Genomic DNA, 22,875 nt, shown 5'->3' with positions numbered 1-22,875 from the left:
TGAATAGTGACTATAAAGTAAATGATATTAGGCATAATGAGAGAGTATTAAATATTTTCAATCTTTATCATCATCATTAATCTAATAGTTCGCTCCAAACAGTATCTGGGTTATAAAAGGGGACAAACAATCTGATAAAATTTGATTTTGATGACGTAGAATTAGTCATATCTGATCTTTGAATAATCTCAAGGATTTTACCGTTATAAAAAAGAATCTCAATAATATTTATTTTCTTTAATTTTTTGGTTTTTGGCTCCTTTCTTTAATTTTAAGGTTTTATTTGCATGAATGACAATTATAATTCAGTCATTCTGCTCACCGCCCAAAAAAAGTCAATTATTCTACTTTACTAAAAAAAAAAAAAAAAAGAAGACATAGAAGTATCAAATACGTTTTATATATTTAAAATTGAGATGAAATTTGAGCCATTCCCATTTGAAAAATTAACCAAAAGTTATTCGATGATTGACTTAATGATTTTGTAAGACTGTAATATGTTCTCTTTTCTTCGTCTTATAAAAAAAAATTAAGTTGATTTATTATTTTTATGAAGATAAAATATAAACCAATTTATCAAAAATAATTGTCCCTTACTAATAGTAGTCTTGACACTATTGTCGTCTCAAACATGTTGAAAAACACTTTCAGCCACATAATTCATATTTGGTCGATCATTATGATTCTCCCATCTATGAGTTTGGTGGATTGAATGTAATGCAATTTCACAAAAAAAAAAATGTACATGATTTAATGAGTAATTTTAATATAGTTTATTATAATCTAAAACAAAAAACTGTAAATCAAATATATATATATATATATATATATATATATATATATATATATATATATATATATATATATATATATATATATATATATATATATATATATATATATATATATATATATATATATATATACATATATACATATATACATATATATATATATATATACATATATATATATATATATATATATATATATACAAATATATATATATACAAATAAATATATACATATATACATATATATATATACAAATATATATATATATATATATATATATATATATATATATATATATATATATATATATATATATATATATATATATATATATATATATATATATATATATATATATATATATATATATATATATACCTATAAATTCATATTACACCTACATTTATTTACCCTAAATGATTATACTTTGTGAAATGAGTTTGGTTCTAAGTCTAAATTATTTGGGATCCTATGTATTAAGGGTGTGAAATGCTTAAATTTAAATTAGTTTGGGTTTGGCTAGACTTGATATATCATTGACCAATCCTATTGAAAATTGTTAAAAGTCAATCAAATAGTATTGGTCGCTGCTAGTCAAAATTAAAAGGATAAAAAAAAAATATGTATAATTAATTTAGAGTAAATTTTTAAATTAGATAGTATAATTTTTTCTAAATCATATTATTTTCTAAATTAGATAAACTAAAAAAAATGTGAACTAATAAGAGAATGACACATGATGCTTTTAATCTCATCAACATGTCACAACAAGTCAAGGTATTTTATTAGAAATTAAATGTAATGATTTATAAATAATATTGAAATGATATTTGAGTTCCATTTTTATTGACTTCTGCAAACACTCTAACCCAAAAAAACTTAAAAGAAATGGGTTTATAATAATCTTTGTCAAAGGTTATAAAGTATTTTTAATGACAATTTTTTAGTGTATCTTGTTTTCAAACCAATTATAATTGTAATTTAACAAAAGGATTATATATTTTGTTAAATAAGTATTAATCAACACAATTTTGGAGTTAGTAGCCATAAGTATCTAAATGGGCAAAATTATTGATTGAATATAAGTAGACCCGTGCAATAGGTTGGATAAAGGTTGGATCGGATTTAAACTTATCTCATAGGCATTTTAGTGGGAAAGTTAAGAATAAGAAAAAAGTAAGTATTGTATGAGTGGAAGAAAAAAAAACGCATACATAAAATAAAAAGGTAAGTTAAATGTGTGAATAAAAATTTAGAAAAAAATGTAGACTATTACTAAAAATAAATACAAGACAAAGTGTAAATGTATAAATTAAAAATAAAAGTAGAACAAATTTGACAGAATAAGGGGAGCAATAAGTTAGAGAAGAATGATAGAGGGTACTTTGTCTCTTCTAAAATACTTACGTCCAATTGTGATAATTATATTGAAAATGTATCATTATCAGTAACAAGTATAATGGAACAAGAATTAGACGTAACACCATATCATACAAAGTCATATTGGTGTTGTTGGACTTTGTTACTTTTCTCATAAATAAAAATAAAACAAATATATATACAAACCTTCGTTGGAGGCTTGGAGCTTTGTAAGTGGTTATAACGTCCCATCACACATGACATACAATGAATTTTGATTAAAAAAGTAATTTGGTCATACTTATTTACATGGATAATTACTTTTTATACTCTTATTATTACAATATCAATGTTATTTTTTTTATTCATGATTATATAATGTGACAAAATTTTGTTAGTTAGTTTTTACAAATTTATCTCTCATCTTTATTTATTATTTGGTATTATAATTGACAATGAGTAATAATTTTCACAAATTAAATATACTGTTCATCTTTATTTATTTTTTATCAATCTTACAAACAATTTAAATATGAGGGTGAAAATGTAAATATAAAGGATAATGTTAAATGTTAAAATATTTTCTCTCTAAATGTTAAATTTATAAGGATTGTATGAAAAAGCAAGATTGATTTAAAAGTTTAGTCTCTTTGTGTTTTTAACATTTTTAATAAATATTTTCAAAATTTTCTCAGTATTTCAGAAAAAATTATTTATACTTATATCTTTTTCTCAATCTATAGCTTATAATAAATAAGAATTATTTAACTAATGTATTAGATACATAGGTTTAACCTTCTCATTTTCCACTTTCACAACAAATTTACTACTCCAACAAATTTGCTACTTCATGCATGAGAATGGGAGTGTACAATTTGTACAATCATGGATGAGCATTAGGCTATTTTGGTTTATAGTGTCCAAAACTAAGGCTCGAAACGTATTTGAGGTATATATCAGGTCTTCAAGGGTATGGCCGGATCCAAAATAAAATTAAATAAATGATGTCAATGTAATAAGTAATTTCTTCGTTTTTCAATGTTTTTCTCGTTTGGAATATTCTACCTTAAGGAGAGAGAAATTTGATCAATGTTTTTGAGACATATTTAGTAGATAAAATATATCTATATGATATCTCGTTCGATTCGTCTTAATGTATACTTTTTTATTATATATTTTTTATATTTTTCATTATGCATATCTAGAAATATTAATGCTCAAAATTTATTTTGAAAACTATGCAAAAAGTAAACGAGATGAACCAAAATAAACAGAGGGAGTATTGTTTTTATAAAATGTTGATTAGTAAGGCTTGAACCTTGGACGATGTTGTCATACACTTATATTTAACCAACTTAACCAATACATGTAATAGAATATATAGAGATATAACTTGTTAAATACTGTTAGTTGGCAACCTTTAATTGGGCTAAATCTGCCCTTATTCAAGGGTACATAAGAAAGTAGTGTAGAAAACAAGTGGGAGACGTCGAGCTTATCCTTGACGAATCATTAAATTCACACGTTTCAGTTTAATTTTGTCGTCATATTGACTTAAAAAGAAAATAGGAAAATATTAAAATCAATGTATAATATTTAATGTGTATTTAATGTGCACTGAGTTCATACAAACCTTACTCTAATAGTGGTTTTTAACTATTTTAATCGATTAAATTTTGTCTCCATCCAAAAATAAAATCTCAAATGATCTGGACAAGATTTATTCAATTAATCATATATAACACTTAATAGTACACGATTTTGTCTCACATTAAGAAAAAATTAAGTAGTTTTGGCCCCCATGATATCAAATACAACCAAATTGAAGTAATTAGGAGGAAATTTTGCTATGGTATGTACTATGACATCCAAATAAATCTCAAATCCTTTGTGCATTCCCCACATGATCATTCGTAGGAAAATCCACATTATCAAGTTTGCACATTATAGATGATAACGATTTTACCCTAATCTATATAACATAACAAGACGGTCTTATCATGAGACACATTTTTATATATAGGATCGTCATCATTCCAGTGAGTCATGCCCAAGGCAAAGTAGAAGAGGGTAGAAAAGAAGGCAGATCAATATCCTCATCACAGGGAGGTCGCGATTGAAGGAAACTTATGAACTCGAGTATCGTCTAACATATTTTATATACAGGTTGAATAACTTAATAAGCAAAAAAATTATTATCATGTAGACTCTTTGTTTTAAGGTTGTTTAACTGAGAGACGATATCTCACAAGACTATAGGGAAAATTTGAAATGAATAGGCAAAAAAATATAAAAAGTTTACATAATAGTCAAAGTTTCAAACTATTTCCCAATATAAGCAACTTTTTTCCAAACATGTGGCTTGGAGCTATACGCTGTTACTAACAACGAACAAAGGTGGAGGTCAAAATTAGTCAAAGTATTTGTTGTATTTGTTTGCTGTTAGTAACAGTGAACAAAGATTTTTACCAATTTTGCCCTCCACCTCTGGTCGCTGTTACTAACAGCGAACAGGCACGGGGTTAAATTTATAACAACCTTCTTCTTCCTCATTTTTCCCCAAATTAACAAACCCTAAACAATAACATGCGAAAATTAACATCCAAATTCCTCCATTAAAAAGATTTAATTCTTCAATTCATCCCTCCCTCTTCGAAATTAACATCACGAAAGTGTTCTGAAACGTAGTTGGATTGATCTTAGGTAATGTTTTAGTTGATTTATGCTTGATTTTCGGATTTTAGGGTTTATTATAATTTTCTTATTTTTATTCAAATGCAGGTGCTACATTCGCAAATCAATACTCTTGAAGCTCATCCTTATCTAATTAAGGTACTCAAATGTTGAATTTTAGGGTTGTTGATGGTGAATATAATCTTGACAAACCATTATCTTGACAAACCATGATTGTGAATGGTGAATAGTTGTAGCTGGTGGATATTGCAATTTAATATACTTAAATGTAGCTGGTGAAAAGTTAATTAGGGTACTTTCGAGTAACTATTTTTAAGCAATTTTCACCTGTGTTGTAACATTAAGTAAACGTTGATCACTAGAGTTCTCTCCAATTCTATGCCTTAACCGTAAAGATGGAACCTTCAAAACTTCGAGTAAAGTTTTATCACTAGAGTTCTATTTCACTATAAAACTAAAGCAATAACATTCTTCTACAGTAGTTGGGATGGATCCAACAACTCCAGGCCTTCACGATCATAGTGTGCTCACTATGCAGGCAGATCATAGGATTTAGTGTACTATGGGATGTCCAGGTTGGCTAAGTTCATATTTATTGAATGAATTTCCTTAGTTGTAATGATTTCGTGTGATTATAGTATATATTATCGTTGCTCTTAGGTCTTTGACACGGACACTATATACTCTAGACATCCTGACTCTGTTCCATGGGAGATTGACGCACGGATTTTTCCTTACATACAGCGAGCGAGGTTGTATGACTTCCACCTCGTCGCATACGGGAGAGTGGATCGTGCGATGATTACGGATCTAGTCGAGCGCTGGTGTTAAGAGACGCACACCTTCCACCTTCCATTGGGTGAGGCTACTATCACTCTCTTAAATGTAGTTGTACTCACACAGCTTCCCATTGAGGGACATGTCGTGTCCACTATTGGCCTCCAGCTATCGAGCTGGCGAGATATCGTTGAAAGGGTCCTAGGAGTGCTACCTCTTGCTAAGGCAATTCGAGGGAGCAGGTTGTATTGTAGGTGGCTAGCGCAGACATTCTCACACCTCCACGAGGGTGTTGATGAAGTCACTGTTGAGAGATATGCAAAAGCGTATCTCTTATACCTGATTGGTGTTGTCTTGTTTGCCGATCGATGCAACTGGCGCAGCTACCACTCCATATTACATGACGTGGTTCCTCTCCATTACTCGTCAATGGATGACACTACTAGGTATCATCGCAGCCGCTCAGTACGCACCGGCCGCACCGTCGATGACACAGTTTGTAAGTATTTTCGATATTGTTTAATTTTACCTATAACTCATAAATAAATATATTCCAACTTTTAAATGATTGCAGGCACAAGACGTGGCAGCTGTGATTAGCTCTACCCACGAGGAATCTGTGCGCGAAATAGCCCAGGGCATACTCCCAGGAACGTAGTTCCAACACTTTATTCCCCAAGTCGCTGAGCCGGCACAACCATTTACAAATGTCCAAAGATCGTCTCCTCCTCCCGACGTTCATCTGGAGGAGATTGATGTGACGTACTCCCACAAGGGAGCGAGGTCATCACAGGGAGCGGGTTCATTTCAATATCAATCACCTCCTCTTACTATCGTAAGAGGCGTAGGAGACCTTCACAGTTAGAAAGGGTTAAGGAGGTTGACGAGCACTAGTTTTGTGTATAGGTGTACATACGATTGTATTTTGAACATTTGAACAATATTGACATTTGTACATATTTTGTTATATATGTATATGTATATAATATTTATTATGTTTATTTTATACCTAGTGTTTTATTTATTTATATTTGTATACATTTGTTATATATGTATATAAGTATATATGTATATTATATTGATTTGTTATACATTACTATATATGTATATTATAAGTATATATGTATACATTAATATATATGTATATAATAAGTATATATTATATTGATTTGTGATGTTAAATATTAAAAAAAGAAAAACAAAATAGTAGGGGATAGCTGTTCGCTGTTACTAACAGCGAATAAAGGAGTTTGGTCAAAAACAATCAAAATTCTTGTTCTCTGTTAATAACAACGAACAAATACCTTGACATTCTTTGACCAAATTTCTTTGTTCGCTGTTAGTAACAGCGAACAAGCCGAAACTTTGCATTAGGAAAAAACTGCTTATCTTGGAAAATATTTTAAAACTTTAACTATTTTTTTTTTGCTTATTCATTTCAAATTTTCAACTATGAATCAATTGTATTAATTTATTTTTTTTAAAGAAAAATAATCATCTATTATGGTCGGAGCTTAAACAAAAATTCTTGGAATTTCTTCACTCCAAAGGATGATTTTCTTACTTCATAAAATACGAGTACTTTGTATAGAAGTATTTTTATAATGCGCCAACTAATTAAAATATTTATAGATGAGAATTTAGTCAGTTGAAAAGTAAATATTAATTTTTTGAAAAGATTATGAATTAATTCTGCCTAGTCTTCTTCAATTCTTTAATAGGAGATGTTTATGGGTCTAATAACCTATTCGATCCGCGTTCGCCCAAGACCCTCTTATTTTTAGGGTTTGGGTTTAATTATTGGAGATCTAAAGGATTCAAATCTATTTTGGGATTCGAAAAAATAATTTGGTCTAGGTCTGGATCTAAGGCTTTCAGACTCAGATCCTCTCTTTGGAACCATTTAAAACTTAGACTCGCTAGATCGTTCTAGATCCAACCTATTACGCAACCCAAAATTAATTTAAGTTCTTTCTAAATCAGACAAGTGGGTCTAAGTTCAGGTCCAAGATTTTCGATCCTAAAAAACCTGATTCAGGTATGAATATACCAAAAATTAATAAATCTGAATTTGAAATCTGAGTCTAAACCCGACTCAAGATTATTTCTATCTCTTAGCCTACCATATAATAGTGAGTATTTGAGATTATTAGAACTTAGAAGTATTAAAAAATGGAGCAAATAACGTTGTGCATCAGCGCATGTGAAATTGTTAAGTGAGATGAACAGCTAACAAGACGCTACACGAACATATGTCTGCATTAAATATCATAGTAGTAAATTGTCCAGCATTTTGCAGACAATCGTGTGGCCTTATTGATTAGCTCAACTGCTCAACTACACTTTTTTTAAGTATATAGGGCAGCTGAAGATCATGTGATTATCCCTACGAGAATCAAATATAAAATTTTATAAAATAATTATTATTATTTTAAATAAGATAAAATTCGATTATCACTCAATTATGAAGTACTATTTTATCACACATGACATTAAAGGCGAAGTTAAAAATTAAAATTTATTAAGAGAATTAAATAGTTAAATGATCAATACGCTAGTAAAAAAAATCAATGATTATTACACTAATCAAAAGTTATAGTCAAATGAATGATAAGCTAACAAAATAATTACTATATTTAAACAAATTTAATGTCTACGTCTTTATTTTTACATGAATTTATGTATTATTCTAAATTTGAAACGTAGAGAGACTATAATAAAATATATTGAATAGAATAAAGATGAATGAATGAACTTTAAATCCATAGCACAACTCAGAAAGATTACTACAATGACGTGTAAAAGTATATGTTATTTGTATAAAATATACTCCCTATTACATTTTATAGGACTTATTTGAGAAATGATTGTTAACTATAACTGTTAATGGAAGCGATTGAGTGATTCGATCAATAAAAAATTATAAGCCAATTGTTAAAATAATTATTGTGAAGGTGTCTGATAAACAATAGGTATTAATTGTTATCTTTTGTTAGGAAAAAAATGGATATAAAGGCAAATACCAGTTAAAAAGTACTAAAAATATAGTTAGCTTTTAGTTTAATTAAAAGCTAAAACCTAAAAGCTAATAATTGAAAAATATTCTTTTTTTGATTATTTAAAAAATCACAGAAAAAAAGATTAAATCGCATTTAAACTTTAAAAGCACTCGTTTACTCTGTTTTTATTTTGTAACTGTATGGAACTAAGGTTAAATAAACAAAAATTCACCTTGATTTGTTAATCACCACAAAAAGACAAAAAGAAAAAAATAATAAAATAAACAAAACCAATACAGATAAATTAAATTAACAAAACTCTTACCACATAAAGATGATTTGTTAACTTCAAGTTAACCGTTATTTACCTAGACTTTTGTTAAATTAAACTCCTCTCAAATAGTCAATCAAAAGGCGTTTGTAGTCCAACGGTTAGGATAATTGCCTTCCAAGCAATAGACCCGGGTTCGACTCCCGGCAAACGCAATTTGAAGCTTTTTGACTTTTTTTAAAAAACTGTCTCATCAAAGATATGAAGGGGCATTTGCAAAATAGTGTAAGGTCTGTTTATTTTATTTTATTTTATTTTATTTTATTTCATTAATTATAACAAAGATTTTTACGTATTAGAACATATTTTTACTGATTAATTATTCTTTAAACAAGCCCTAATAACCAGAGGTATTTTGAATCTCTTGGATAAAGAATATACTATTCAAAGAAACTGATTAGAGAAAGAATGTTTATAATCAAATATCTGAAAATTTTTAAATTACAACAATTAACACTTTTTATGTCAAATTAATCTGGACCTCTGCTCCTACACTACCATTTTACATCAGCTGGAACTTTGATAATGGAGGAATTCCAGTACAAACCCGAACATAAGCTTGAAAAAACGCCAAAACCCTTCGAGGTATACGCGCCTGATACAATTCAGAACAATCTTTCTAGAAACATCCTGAAGATCGGCCAAGATGCGTTCACATATGCAGTTCACAAAAAAGCGTTGAGCTCAAAAACATCATGATGCCGTTTGTTCTATAGTTTGCCAAGTGGAGACTCGGAGGCAAAATCATCGACTAGCCAGAGGCCATAATCACGGAAACGCTTAATCTTTTTCTCGAATCCTAGGATGTAATTGTTGTGGATAATGACGTGTGAGCCTTTGGTTTCACGAACCCATGTCTTGTTCTTGAAGTACAAACCTCCGGTTGGGAATGCCGACTGAGGAAGCAAATACATATCCACCTGCAAATCATTACATGCATATGTCACATTATGAGATCATAGAATGTTCAAATCCTCGTATGTCGTAAGAAGCAAACTAGCAATAGCAGAAATACTAGATCAGTGTAGCATGATTCGTTAGTTAATTCGCCTGTTGAATTTGAAATTCACTCAAAATGACCCAAAAATAGCCCAAAATTGACCATAATTCGCTTTTTTGATTCGCGATTTGCAAGGAAATTAATAAATCATGTGACATTTGCATAGGCATAATGAAAAAGCGGAAGAGTGCTAAAGGGTAGTTTATAGTTTCACCTGTTTTTCTATTTTCATTAAAGCCCAATTAAAAGCAGGCTGATCATTGGCTTTCTTTGCTCTTGTCCATGGCTGTTCTTGAAGTTCTTCGATCCACTTTCTCATAGCCAGCTTGGCACCACTAGTAGGCCGAAGAAAAATCATGCAGCTGCAAACGTAAGGCCGTCCTTTTTTACCTGGAGGTGGTAGGGCATGGGAATGGTTCAATGGCTTCACCTAGATGTAAGAAGCATAAGCAATGGTTTAAAAGAAGAGTGTGATTTTCGAAAACAAGAAGAAAGAGTATATAGACTCTTACATGTCCTTTTTTTACTCGTTCATTAATTTGCTCAATTAACAAATAGTATATAGACTCTTCATGTCACCTCAAGTACCCACGTTAGAGGCTACAACCTCAACACTTTGACATGGTACACAGGGGTGTGGTCTGTGGGCACCTAGACATTTCATTTTAGGAGTAAATCATAGAAAATTGGCATAAAACAGCCAAGTCTCTCGCTCGGATATAGAGGTGTTAAAAAAAAACCGATAACCCGATGTTTACCCAACTTAGGAACTGAACCCAACTTCAAAATGAATTTAAAATAATGTAAAAATCAATGTGGGCACAAGACCCGATTTGACCCAACCCGATGACCCGAAACATGTAAACTAAAAAACATGACCCGAAATTGACTCGATGACCTGAATGACACCTCTACTCGGACATGTACCCTTGGTCCAACAAAGGGTCCAATCCCGAGTGAAATAGCCTGACAGTCATGATCATATTGCAGAAACATGTAAACCAAAAAACATCCATAGAGTGCATCCGAGCAGTTTACATTGATGGGCAACAGTTGTTGAGTGCCGCACTATATCGTTCATCCAAGCTCCTAGTCAACGTTCAAGTTTATAGAACAAAAATGGGATGTGTACAGGTTTCTGGTGATGCCTTCAGCTCAAGTTAGTAATCACCAGTTCTTAAAAGGGATATGTAGAAAGAATACTATGTCTAGGGATAAACTTAACTGTAATAATTAGACACACGAAACCATGGATGGAAAGGAGTAGAACAGAAAGCATACCGCAGCTACATCATCCATAAAGTAGATGTCGTGATTTCCCTCCAAATAAGGAAAAGGGTCTTTCAACCAAACCATATCAACATCATTGTACATAACATTGTACCCAAGCTCCACTATGTTCAAAAGGTGTTGAGGTCTCCTGGCCGTAAAATTGAAGAACCCCTGCACAAATAAATGCACAACTCAAGATTACACAAATACATTTGAACATCCAAGAATTTTAATGCTATCTGGAAAATCAGCATTCAAACAAGTTTGACAACACGCTGATCAATAGAAAAGCGATCTAACAGTAAATCACTGATCATTTGTTAAACTAATGGATATTCAGAATCACAACATGCCCACCATGTGAAAAACAATTGTTAAGGATACGTCAACATGTAACAGCTTCTAGTATATAAATAAATCTACAATGTCTTCAAGTTGATGAGACCTCTCCTAGACACTAGAGGAAGTGTACACAACAATTGGATCTTGTTGCCAAAAAACCTTCTGGGTCATGTAAGGTCCAGGGCTCTGGGCAAATGCCGATCAGAACAGAAAATACCCCTTGGCCCTTCCCAATTTTAGGCTCTCTAAAGTCTCCTAAGCTATGTTACTCAGACTCTTCAATTCACCGTAAAGGATCCTTGATACTACTCTAACAAGGTTGACTCTTGGACATTCAGTTTAAGCCAAAGTCATAATATATCAGAAAAGCTGAGTCCGACACTTGGAAAAACCCGTGTCCGACATGATACCCCAGACCAAGTAAATTAGCTCCCCAGGTCTCTTATCAAAGAAATTTCTCAAGAATCAGACCATATCTCAAAGACTAAATATTCTGCGGCAAAACAATAATTTCAAAATGAAAACTAAAAAAAGAAAAATTTATGAAGGGGTGTTCAAATGACTTCAAAATGAATTACACTAGAATTTCGACATCATGAAGCAAGTCATGTAACTCAATTGTATGGAAATGTTCGAGACAGGTTACAAAGCAAGACCGTTGACATCATTATGAACACCAAATTAAGGATTTCGATGATAATAGGATCTTGAAACATCCTAAAAGGTTCTACAATTCAAGAAATTAAAGAAAGTTATAAAAAAAATAGTCTTTTCCAGCAGGGCTTTCATAGACTTCATATAACTTAAAGGTCGTAAAGGGTATAAAAGGTTACAATGAAATGACTTCTATAATTAAAGGTAAGACTCCGTTGCAGCCTTCCGGTCTTCTAAGCCACAATGTTTCTGCTGCTCAAAATAAATTTGAGATCAACTCATGCCCGTGTCTATTATTTTGAAAGTTACTATGTACGGTTAAATATTTTTTAAGGTTGTGTTTGGGAACAAGTATTCATTTCAAATTATAGAATTCAATTATCAAATCATAAATGAAGGATTTGAGAATAACAAAGTTAAGATAGTCATTCTCAAATTTTCAACTTTAATTACTTCTAAAAAATAAGAGTGTATTTGACTCAAATCTAAATTTGAAGTTTTTGATTTGCTAAACACCAAATTTGAACCGATTTTAGATTTTCAAATGAAATCATGCTTACCAAATACAAAATAAAAGAATTTGAAGATGATAGATTGCTCCTAGATAGCAGAGTTACTCTCTTCCCTCCCAACGTAATTAGTTACTCCTACCTGGGGTATAAGTAATAGTTTTTTTCTTCAAGTTCTACCAAATACCACCAGCGCCTACAACATTCACTTATAGTAACTCTAAGCCCTACGCATCCTATTAAATCAAGATACAATCCTCTGACTCCCAAGTACACCCTAAGAGTATCTATGGATGGAAGAAAATGGATGGAAAGGAAGGGGAGGGATTTGGAGAGATGAGCGATCCTTTGTTTGGATAACAAAATGGGAGGGAAGGGATTTTTATAGCTTTGATGGATATTTTTTGTTAAGGTATTAATTTTTCCAACGTTGAAAAGATTTAAAGGGAAAACTCTAACCTCTCTTCCTTTCCCTTCCCTTCCCTCCTAAACAAACAAGACATTATTCCTTCCAATTCTCTTCCCTTCCCTCCCTTTCCCTTCCACTTCTTTCTTTTCCCTCCAAAGTTGCTATCCAAACATAGTGTAAAGGAGCAACTAACACATATGATGGTATTCATGTCTATTAGCGAACCTATTCTGTAAGGAAACCATAGTGAATAGAAAAGGTTGCATCATATCAAACAATCATCCGAGTTGTAAAAAATTTCAAATCAACTAAACCAAAACAATGTGCGTCGTGAAGATGTAAAAATTTGTGTTATAGGTTGTTTCTAGGATATCTTAAAGTTTCATCAAATATTTGATGGTACGACAACCACTCTACCCCTGATACTCATCAGCATGACCTTATCGCAAGGCAACCAAAACCACATTTTTGCACTATGAAAGAAACTACTGTAAACTACCTATCTCAAAGATCACCTCATATGAACACATAAATCATGCGTTAACGGACTACCTACGAATTCGTACTAGCAAGCCTTCAAGAAGCTTCTGATGCAAGAAATAAGACTAATGGAGTATAACCTTCAAGGCGCAATCTCTAATTCTATCTCTTGTTAGCTCTAAGCAGAAACCAGAAACCTTTTAATTGAGGTATTCACAATTAGCCTTTATGCACGCCTTCATACACCCCCACCCTGCTTCCTTAGTACAGGAAAACAGTCCCCCTCAAATTATCTTGTGAGAGAACAATAAAATCTTGTGATCAGCTCATTCACAATTACCAGCTAAATTCTACCCATAACCAAAGGGCACTCTCACAGGCTCACAGCTAGCTAACAATACTCAATAAATCTCTTTATTCACTGTTTAAGGCTACAAGAGTCCAACTCTAGCTAACAAGGAGCAATTTTGAAAAGCACATCTACATAAGAACCTCTCAAACTCAATCAATCAACAGTTAACCTCTCAATATGATAATGAAAACACAACACATTTGAAAAAAATAAACAATAAATCTCATTTCATTACCACCAGTTAATATCGATAATCAAACCCCTCGTTACAACAGTATTTTATTTATCAATAACAAGTTCACATCCACACAAAATCAATTATCTAAAACAAACTTAAACCCATAAAACAACAGATAATACACTACAAGTTTACAGCAATGCCAAATCCTTAATCAAAAACTGAGAATCAATCAAACAAGAGTAATAACTAATAACAGAATGAAATGTTACCAAAGAACCAAACTTATGAGCAGAAGTAGATTCAAGAACAGGAGGAATAAGCACAGCATGACCAGGCCATTTCTCATTAACCTTATACAAAGTATTATAATCCTCAGCAATAACCAAAACTTTATCTTGATGTTTATGTCTAGTAACACTAATCAACCAATTATTCAAAAAATCCAAATAAGGTTCACTAACAATACAAACTATCACAGTCCCATTTGTACCAACAAAAGAAACTGCATCTTTAAGGGAGTAATTCCTCCATTTAGACTGAAACTGGAAGTGGGAATTTGACAAAAATGATTGAGAGATTCCCGAGTAAGGGTAAAGAAAACCTAGAATTATGAGGAGTGATAAAAGGAGGAGCAGATTAGTGCGAGTTAGAAGTGAAGCAGATCTTTTGTTTAGGGAGATAAAAGGAGGAGAAAGAGAATATGGGTTTGTTAATAGAGTGTGTGATTGTCTTTGATGAAGGGATGCCGCCATTGTTATTGAAGATTGAAGGTTAATGAAGTGTGGATTTCTCCATGGAATAAGCTTGGTTAAAGAAGATGAAGAACAAGGAATGTAGAAGGTATTAAGTGGAAGAAATCTGGATTGATTGAAGGTTTTGATTGATTGAAGGTTTTGATTGATTAGGGAAATCGGGAAGTTGTACAATACTTGTGAAATTGAGAAGTGGGATCTGAGTTTGCTGAATGTGAATTGGGAGTGTGGGATCATGGAATTAAAGCTCTCGTCGGTAAATTTCCCAAACTAGCAATCACTATTCATAATGGGTGTCTAATGTGTTTGATAAAAAATACTCCAACAAATTCCCTACTAATATCTCAATGCACTAATTTAATTCTTAATATTTTTAATTGTACATAATTAAAAATTATAGAAAGTTGATATAAATAATCATTGCATTGCGACAAAACAAACAAGATCTCACTTCACTATGTTTTAACTTATAGATTAATAATAAAATATAAATTAAGAGTATGAAATAAATAGTATTCAAAAAGCAAATGGGACTTGGTATTGAATTGGAAGAAGTATTTATTTTTGAATTTTTTTGTTATGTTTTGATCTTTCGTTATTTGTTGGCTTATTTGATACGCTGAAAGTGTTGACTTTTTTATTTGTTTAAAAGCTAAAATTTAAAGAATAGTATTTGTTGTTGACTTTTGATAGAGAAAAAATAGGTCAAACAAGCCAAAAATGGCAAATCAAGTTAGCCTTTTTATTTTGGCTTAAAAGTTATACCAAAAAAGTTATCTACCAAATATATTTTTTTTGGCATTTTGACCAATTAATAAGTCAAAAATCAACTAAATAGTCATTTATTAAACACCTTTAATGAATTGTTTTGACTTTTGGCTTTTCCTCTAATAGATATCCAACATTTAAAAACTAATTTTTTTTTACCAATAATCTTCATAACAACTAGCTTATAAACCGTTATGTCTAGCTAATAACTCAAGTAAATAGTTATTTGTCAAAAAGACCCAATTAGTATGTCTAGCAAATATATTTTAACCACTTATTCTGTTTACTTTAGTTTTTTTTTTTTTGTCGAATAATATGTTTGATAAATGATTTTTGAAATTTTTATGGTTTGAAATGAATGTAATAAGATTAAAAACAGTGTGTAATCAGATAGTTGAGTAGGTACATAAATCGCCTATAACATTATTATGTACTAATTGATATAAAATTTCATTGATCATACATTCATACATGGTTGTCTAGTTAAATTCATTAATAGAGTTAAGAACATATATGTGTTAAAAGAATTTCTCATAGATAAGAAGTATCTCTCACTGTGAGAAATAGGTATTGTCTCTATTGAAGACCAATTGTTCTTTTTTTATGTAAAATTTCACATGCTCCTCCCTTCCCCTAAAATACCCTATAATTGAAAAAAAAGTTTTGTCATTGAATATTTTGAGATTTTTGCTTAAGTACTAAATCTTATAACTGTAGATCACATGTAAATTATGGTATAAACAAGATAAAATTGTCATATATTTCTAGAAATGACTAGTTAAAGTAGTAAAACAATAAGATGGAATTATATAGATTATTAAATGGCCGAAATTGTTCCTACTATATAAATGGTATAAGCACATCTCTAATTTAGAATCTTTGACGTGCTTTATAGCTAGCAACCCATTTCTTATATGTTCATCTTTCCTTCTCAATTATGATAGCAGCTAAATCAACTTGAGGATAAAAAAGTAAACAATTTACAGTTAAATGATTCATGATAATTGAAAGAGTGTTACTTGAGTCTTATTATTCTCAGTCGTGTGTGACGTGTTACATAACATTTGAAGTGTAGAATAATTTGAACTTAAATGTTAGAAGCAACTTAGTTTCTAGACCTTGAGCATGGGTTTTGATTGATGGTGAAGGACACTCAAAGGCTTGAAAATAGTACACACACTTGGTGTGCATAGAACAAGTACATGGAGTGCTTTAAATGGGATTGGAGCCTTGATCACCAAGGTATAATATTACCTACAACAGTTGTAAGATGTTTTGGGTGCAAATAGGTGACCAAAGGATCACGTGAAAGAGCAATACGAAGGGCATGGGACTAGCTGCTCGGACGAGCAACTGCCTTGCTTGAACGAGCAACATGGTCAGTGACCATTTTTTCCCTTTTTTGACCATTGTTGATATTTTGTTAGGTCCTAGTTCACCTTGCCTATATATATGTTTTATATGTTATTTGTAGGAATTGTAGAGCCAAGCAATACGCTTGAGCCTCAAGTACTCTTTTCTTACCACACTCATAATTCTTTACTCATGTGTAGCTTTCACAAACATTCATGTATTTCCATTCATATAATTCCTTCAACTTTATATGGAGCTTTCATGCTCCTATATCCTTTAAACACGTAATAATATACTACACTATAACGATGAATGTAGCCTCATTAATAGTAAATCACCTTAAATCATAATGTTAATGTTTGCATTAGTTTTCATGCTTAAAATCACCTTAATACTTGCTAATAACCTTATTTCATTAGTTCATCATCAAGCAATAGTCATTTACCTTTCTTGGCACCTTTAGACCTACGCTTCCACTCTCGTTAGACTACTCTAACAATAATGACGGTGAGATTGAGGCAATATTCCACAATAAGGAAGCATGTAATGCATCAAATTTTTACTCCCAAGTACCAAAATAACAAACTAAACTTCAACAACTCAATCTGCAAATTCATGGATACTAATGAGCCCCCAACACCGCTCCAAAATGTACAATTTTATTTGAAGAAGAGACTCACATTATTAGATTTACAAGCAAAATAATACTTCCATCTATTAGTAGACAAACTAATTTTTTACAACGAGATCAATGTTGACAATGTCTTCCATCTATTAGTAGACAAACTAATTGGTAAGAACCGAAAGAGACTCCTTTTTCTATTAGGTTTCAGATTTCAGAGAAAAGGCGAGCCAAATGAGAGCCTCCATCAGGTTTGAGTATATAGAATCAAGGGTGATGTACTTCTAGTATCAGAGATAGCAACACAAAGAAGCTCCTTTATGTCCGAGAAAGTTGGCGATCAGAAAATTGCTAGGGTTGAAAGCTAAGCCACTTTACCAGTCCTGAGCTTTGGAGTTTTTTGTTTGACAAAGAAAGCTGATAACATGCTTTTGTGGCGAACAGGGGCCTTAACGATTGCTTGCGTATGCCGAGAGTTGTCAAAAGACCTGAATGGTGTCATTACCTTGGAGTCTGTCGCAGAATCCTGCAAACTTACAGTGTTAGTAACTTGATCAACAATTGTTTTGATTTTTATCGAATGATTACTGCAGCATTAGAAATAATTGTACCAAAGCAAACTCTGCATTAAAGAACGAAGATGGAACATATATATCAAACTTTTTAGACTGCTCTATCGAAATCCTTAAACCTAAGGGAAAATGTAACAGCAGCAAGGAATATGATTAAGTATATAGACTATAGCTTAACCATTTGCTAGTGATCATTTTTTTTAAGTCCTACAATTGGCATTGTTTGTCGCAAATCTTGAATCACAAGTATGGTTAACAATATGATATATGCAAATAAAATAACACGAAGATCGTTTAAGCATATGATATCTTGACTCAGGCTCGCTATATAGAATTCAAATACATTCAAAAAAATCATCTTGATCACGAAAAAGAAGATAAATAAAAAACCAATTCCTCGATCAATATTCATTACCTTAGGTTTAGCACCATATGGCTGCAAAGAAGTACCAACTGGATTCCCTCTCGACAAGTGTGTGTTGATACCTGATGACTTGGCCTGAAAACTATCCTCATTATCTACACAAAAAGATAAGTTGCAGAGAAAGGTTATTGATTGCGAGCTGACTAATCAAAAGTTATTACAGGTTGGATATGTAACATGAGTTGAACATACCTAGGAGCTGGAATACTGCAGGAGATCTAGGAGAAATCCTTTGGACTTCAGAGCCACTACAAAGAAAGGAGGTAAATTTTCACTAAAAGCATTTTCAGAATTTTAACAAGAGCTAGATCAAAATGACTGTTCAGCTGAAGTCCAGGGAACACAGGACAAACCTGAAAACAGTTTTATGATTCCCATTTAATGGAGACTTCGATACAGAACCTAGGTGCCATGAAAGAGTCCTTGATCCCGGTGAGCCTGAATGGAAATTAATCGATATGAACTTGGCACATCAAAGAGAAAAGAAGCTAACATAAAAACGTGAGGTGTCTTGAATGGGAAATTAAGTACCTGGAGGATGAACACGTGGCCTTGCTTGAACATGCATTTGCCTAAGATCTGTCTGTGCAGCAGGACTGAAGTGCACTTTCTTGTTGACAGAATCTACAGCATAAAACAAGGTGTCAAATGGACTTTGTTCTTAAGTGTACAACATACCAAACTAGGATAGTTCCTTACTAGGCAATATGTAGCGCTTGTGATGTCTTGGAATAATTGCCAGAAGTTGCTGCTGCCTAAGACCTTCCATCTCCATGTACGTATGACACGTGAGAAGTTTCTAATGACAAAAAATCAGCTCAAGTTATAAATCAGATGCCCAGCCTCAGGAGAAGGAGAAAAGGCAACATAAAACCCACAGGGAGCACTCAATATACCTGATTTAGGCATGAAACTTTTAGCTCCGTGGTCGACACATCCAAAGTCTGTTGCTCAACAAGGTCAGTCAATTTGTAGGCAACAGTGCCTAGGTGGTCAACTGCATTGACAAGGGCACGTACAGCATAATCTTTTAGGTTGTCTAATACCCTGTTGAATTTTCAATCATGAACAGAAAATGAGGACCGAACAGAGAAGCTCAAAGTAGACAACACATCATAACGAATTAAAATGAGGAAGGACAAAGTAAGCTGTAATTTTGTACGAGAGAGACAAACTGTTGAAAAAAAATTAATATAAAATGAGAAGCACCACATTGTCAACACATTTTATGCTTTGTCGAATATGAAGATGAAACATTGTCAGCACATTTTATGCTTTGTTGAATATGGAGATGAAATAGACATAAGAAACTAGGCCAAAAGTTAGCTGAATAAGAAAGTAGTCACATTTTACAGTACAACACCTGACAGTTGAAAGCTACACAGTACATACATATGAGTGATCTACTCAAAATATAGCTCTCAAACAGAGTAGTTTTGTGCTGTCCTAAGTTATTTTCTTGAATAAAACATTACATTACCCCAATATCATAAAGGCTCCCACCTATAGGGTGGAGCTGCTTTGGCCTTTGGGGGCCAGATGCATACAACCTAACCTTACCCTTCTTAATGATGACACTAACAAAGAGGTTGTTTCCAATTGACCCTTGATAGCAAACATCATGTACAACTTTACATATATAACTTTACATATACATGTATTCCTGTCTAGGACTAGATACAATTAAAATTAATCATTAAATAAGTGTTACTGGGATAATCAATCTTAAAAATAAATGGATATATTCAACCAAATTATGTCATTTATCATATTCTACTTTTTAATTTATGATAATTTGCATTTCCAAGAGAGGTTCTTTAATGGTTCAAATGCAAATTTAGGGGCGGTAAATTAAGACAGGCAAGCGCTAAATCCTAAATAGCACTATATGGCAACATATCGATAGAACAACTGAAACGTAAACACTGTAAGATACCACATGTAAGCATGTTGGAACTATGACATTACATTTGTTTCTGCTCACTATGAAGATAAGACTTCTCGCAATATTCAGCAGCAGAGTAAAGCTGGGGTCTCAAATTCTTGAGTTCCTGTGCAAATAACGCATAGATGATCAAAATTAAACAAAAAGACTTAGTGAAAACAATAATATAAAACTTAAAAGTGACGATAACAAAACCAATGGTTCACAGATCATGATTAGTCTCCGTTATGTTTTCTTCTCACTCAAACCGCAACAAGTTTACTTGGTAGTAGTAGCTCTATAGGAAACTTGTTATCTTACTTTGAGCCAAAGTGGTCAAGGTTGCAGTAACGGTCACAATACAGAATTCGCAGCCAATGCCGACTATATTTTGTCACGGTGACTCGACCATTTTTGATACGGTCACCATATGGTGATGAGTCCTAATCTTTGCGTTATGCTTGAAGCTTTTCAAAATGTGCTAAGATGCAACATAGCAACACTTGAAATGAATTCAGAAAAGCCTAATCCTCAGAGCAAGACAGTGATCTTACTCTCAGAAGGGAATTCTAAATAATCTATAATTCCATTTTCTTCTTTTTCATCAATTAGAAATCAAGGCACTATGCCACAACACTACAGACTCGTAACATTTTGTAACACCATTAATAAAGTACACTGCCTCAGGTCTTCAGCCAATACAACAAATTTTATAGTTATTTACTCTCAGTTCCCACCAAAACAAATCCTCTTGCAGCTCAGCATTCTCTTAACCTTAATCACTGCTTGACTCGTAAACTTAATCATTGCAAGTGATTACCATCCCCTATTCTGAAATGAATTATGTTAAAACAATGGAAGGTATGTCAAATAAGTGAAGCATTAATTTGGTGTATTTAGTCATTTAGTTATTTCACATCACTCCTTTTCAAATGTAATCTAAATAAAAGAAGCAAGTAATATAAAAATTAGAGGAGTACAGGACGAATTGTATTTCCAGAAATATTATATTCAAAATATGATATCGATATTACGTCCAATGATAGCAGCTACTATACTAGTATTTTCGCAACATCCAGATAATGCTGCAATAATTACTTTTTGTAACCGCAGCATCTACAAAACGCTTAAAATCTAAGTCAACGATGACTGCGAATTCAAAAACCGAAAAAAAAAACAATTTAAAAATAGAAATTAAATCAAACAGTAAAACATCACAAATGAAAAATGAAAGTAAAATCATGATATCCAGATCTACAAGCAGAAAAGAAAATCGAGGAAAAAGAAAAAAACCTGCAAAGCTTTGACGAAGCTTTTACTACGCTCCATGGAAGCTTCATCGAAGGTCATAGGACTAGGAAGTGTTTTAGCCTGTGCGATTTCCATTTCAAAACAACAAAAAACGAAAAAAATGGAGAAATTAGATTGAAGAAAACTTAAATATGGAGAAATGGAGCATTGAATTTGATCTATAGACTACAGAAACAAAAATGTGAAAAGGAGTGAGATGATTTGTGAGAAGAGGAAAGAATGTTTTGCAGCAAAGGTTTGGTTTGGTTAGGGTGATAAGAGAGAGAAAGTGAGGGAGAGAGTGAAAGAGAAGTAAACCCCGGGAAAATGATGGGAAGTTGGGCGTATTTATTATCGGATGTGTTCGACGGTGTTTATCAATGGACAGTGAAGGTGGTTGCCTTAAGAATAATTAATAATGGAAATTAATTAATCTAGTGTGCTTTCTTTTTTAAAAGTTATACTACTAAATTGTCCCCTTAACCAAACAAGTTGAGACTTGGTATTTAATTTAATGACTTAACTTTTTAAAAAAAATTGTTGAAAATAAATAAATATTTCTCTCATTCACCATAAACAATTTTACATTCGAATTATGAAAAAATTACCGTGAATAATACAACATTTTGTTAATTTTCCTACAATAATACCAACTATTGATTAACCATGAATAATATCAACTTAAAGGGATGTTTTCATAGAAAATCACTAATATGTTAAAAATCAGACTATAGATGATTATAAAACAAAAAAATGGTAAATTAGTTAATAAACTAAAATTAGTATTATTTTATGAATTATTATCTAATAATTTAACATTTACTCCAACATACCCCAATCATCATAACTCCACCCCTGAACCCTTACAGCCCCACCTCTCTCCTCCCACACGCGAACATGCTAAGAGCTAATACTTAAAGATGCGATTATTAGAAAATACAATCAATAAGTGAGATTATTCATAGCGAATGAGTGAAAAAAAGAAAAAATTGTTAAACCACTGATACACGAATAAA

The 22,875-nt window shown here is 32.0% G+C and overlaps 2 protein-coding genes and 1 non-coding gene across 3 annotated transcripts; 1 reads left to right on the top strand and 2 right to left on the bottom strand.

The window, feature by feature from the left end:
• The first annotated feature begins 9,038 nt into the window (after nucleotides 1-9,038).
• TRNAG-UCC (transfer RNA glycine (anticodon UCC)) lies at nucleotides 9,039-9,110 on the top strand. The gene has a single exon. It is a non-coding gene; the product is annotated as a tRNA-Gly (tRNA).
• A 205-nt stretch (nucleotides 9,111-9,315) lies between these two features.
• Nucleotides 9,316-15,188, bottom strand: LOC130811381 (UDP-D-xylose:L-fucose alpha-1,3-D-xylosyltransferase MGP4). Its single transcript, XM_057677668.1, has 4 exons — nucleotides 14,424-15,188; nucleotides 11,237-11,398; nucleotides 10,170-10,385; nucleotides 9,316-9,875 (listed from the first exon to the last, which is right to left on the bottom strand). The coding sequence occupies exons 1-4, from the start codon at nucleotides 15,141-15,143 to the stop codon at nucleotides 9,666-9,668; spliced, it is 1,308 nt and encodes a 435-aa protein (XP_057533651.1). The 5' UTR covers nucleotides 15,144-15,188; the 3' UTR covers nucleotides 9,316-9,665.
• Nucleotides 15,189-17,559: 2,371 nt separating this feature from the next.
• LOC130811380 (protein ABIL1) lies at nucleotides 17,560-22,250 on the bottom strand. Its single transcript, XM_057677667.1, has 9 exons — nucleotides 21,863-22,250; nucleotides 20,614-20,696; nucleotides 19,542-19,692; nucleotides 19,345-19,444; nucleotides 19,177-19,269; nucleotides 18,999-19,083; nucleotides 18,838-18,893; nucleotides 18,637-18,740; nucleotides 17,560-18,175 (listed from the first exon to the last, which is right to left on the bottom strand). Exons 1-9 carry the CDS (start codon nucleotides 21,953-21,955, stop codon nucleotides 18,014-18,016), a joined length of 927 nt encoding a protein of 308 aa, XP_057533650.1. The 5' UTR covers nucleotides 21,956-22,250; the 3' UTR covers nucleotides 17,560-18,013.
• Between the last annotated feature and the right edge of the window lie 625 nt (nucleotides 22,251-22,875).

This window comes from Amaranthus tricolor, chromosome 4, assembly GCF_026212465.1.
Source record: "Amaranthus tricolor cultivar Red isolate AtriRed21 chromosome 4, ASM2621246v1, whole genome shotgun sequence".
Lineage (NCBI taxonomy): Eukaryota > Viridiplantae > Streptophyta > Magnoliopsida > Caryophyllales > Amaranthaceae > Amaranthus > Amaranthus tricolor.
This window is presented reverse-complemented; position numbering and strand designations above follow the sequence as displayed.

Bases quoted from the DNA above. Each gene is read 5' to 3' on its own strand.
- LOC130811380 (XM_057677667.1), bottom strand. From the start codon at position 21,955: ATGGAAATCGCACAGGCTAAAACACTTCCTAGTCCTATGACCTTCGAT. The intron at 20,697-21,862 runs GTTTTTTTCTTT...TTATTTGCACAG, and splicing joins GCTTCGTCAAAGCTTTGCAG to GAACTCAAGAATTTGAGACC. The intron at 19,084-19,176 runs GTACTTAATTTC...ATTTCCATTCAG, and splicing joins GCCACGTGTTCATCCTCCAG to GCTCACCGGGATCAAGGACT.
- LOC130811381 (XM_057677668.1), bottom strand. From the start codon at position 15,143: ATGATCCCACACTCCCAATTCACATTCAGCAAACTCAGATCCCACTTC. The intron at 10,386-11,236 runs GTATGCTTTCTG...TCTTACATCTAG, and splicing joins TTATGGATGATGTAGCTGCG to GTGAAGCCATTGAACCATTC. The intron at 9,876-10,169 runs GTGAAACTATAA...AATGATTTGCAG, and splicing joins TAATGAAAATAGAAAAACAG to GTGGATATGTATTTGCTTCC.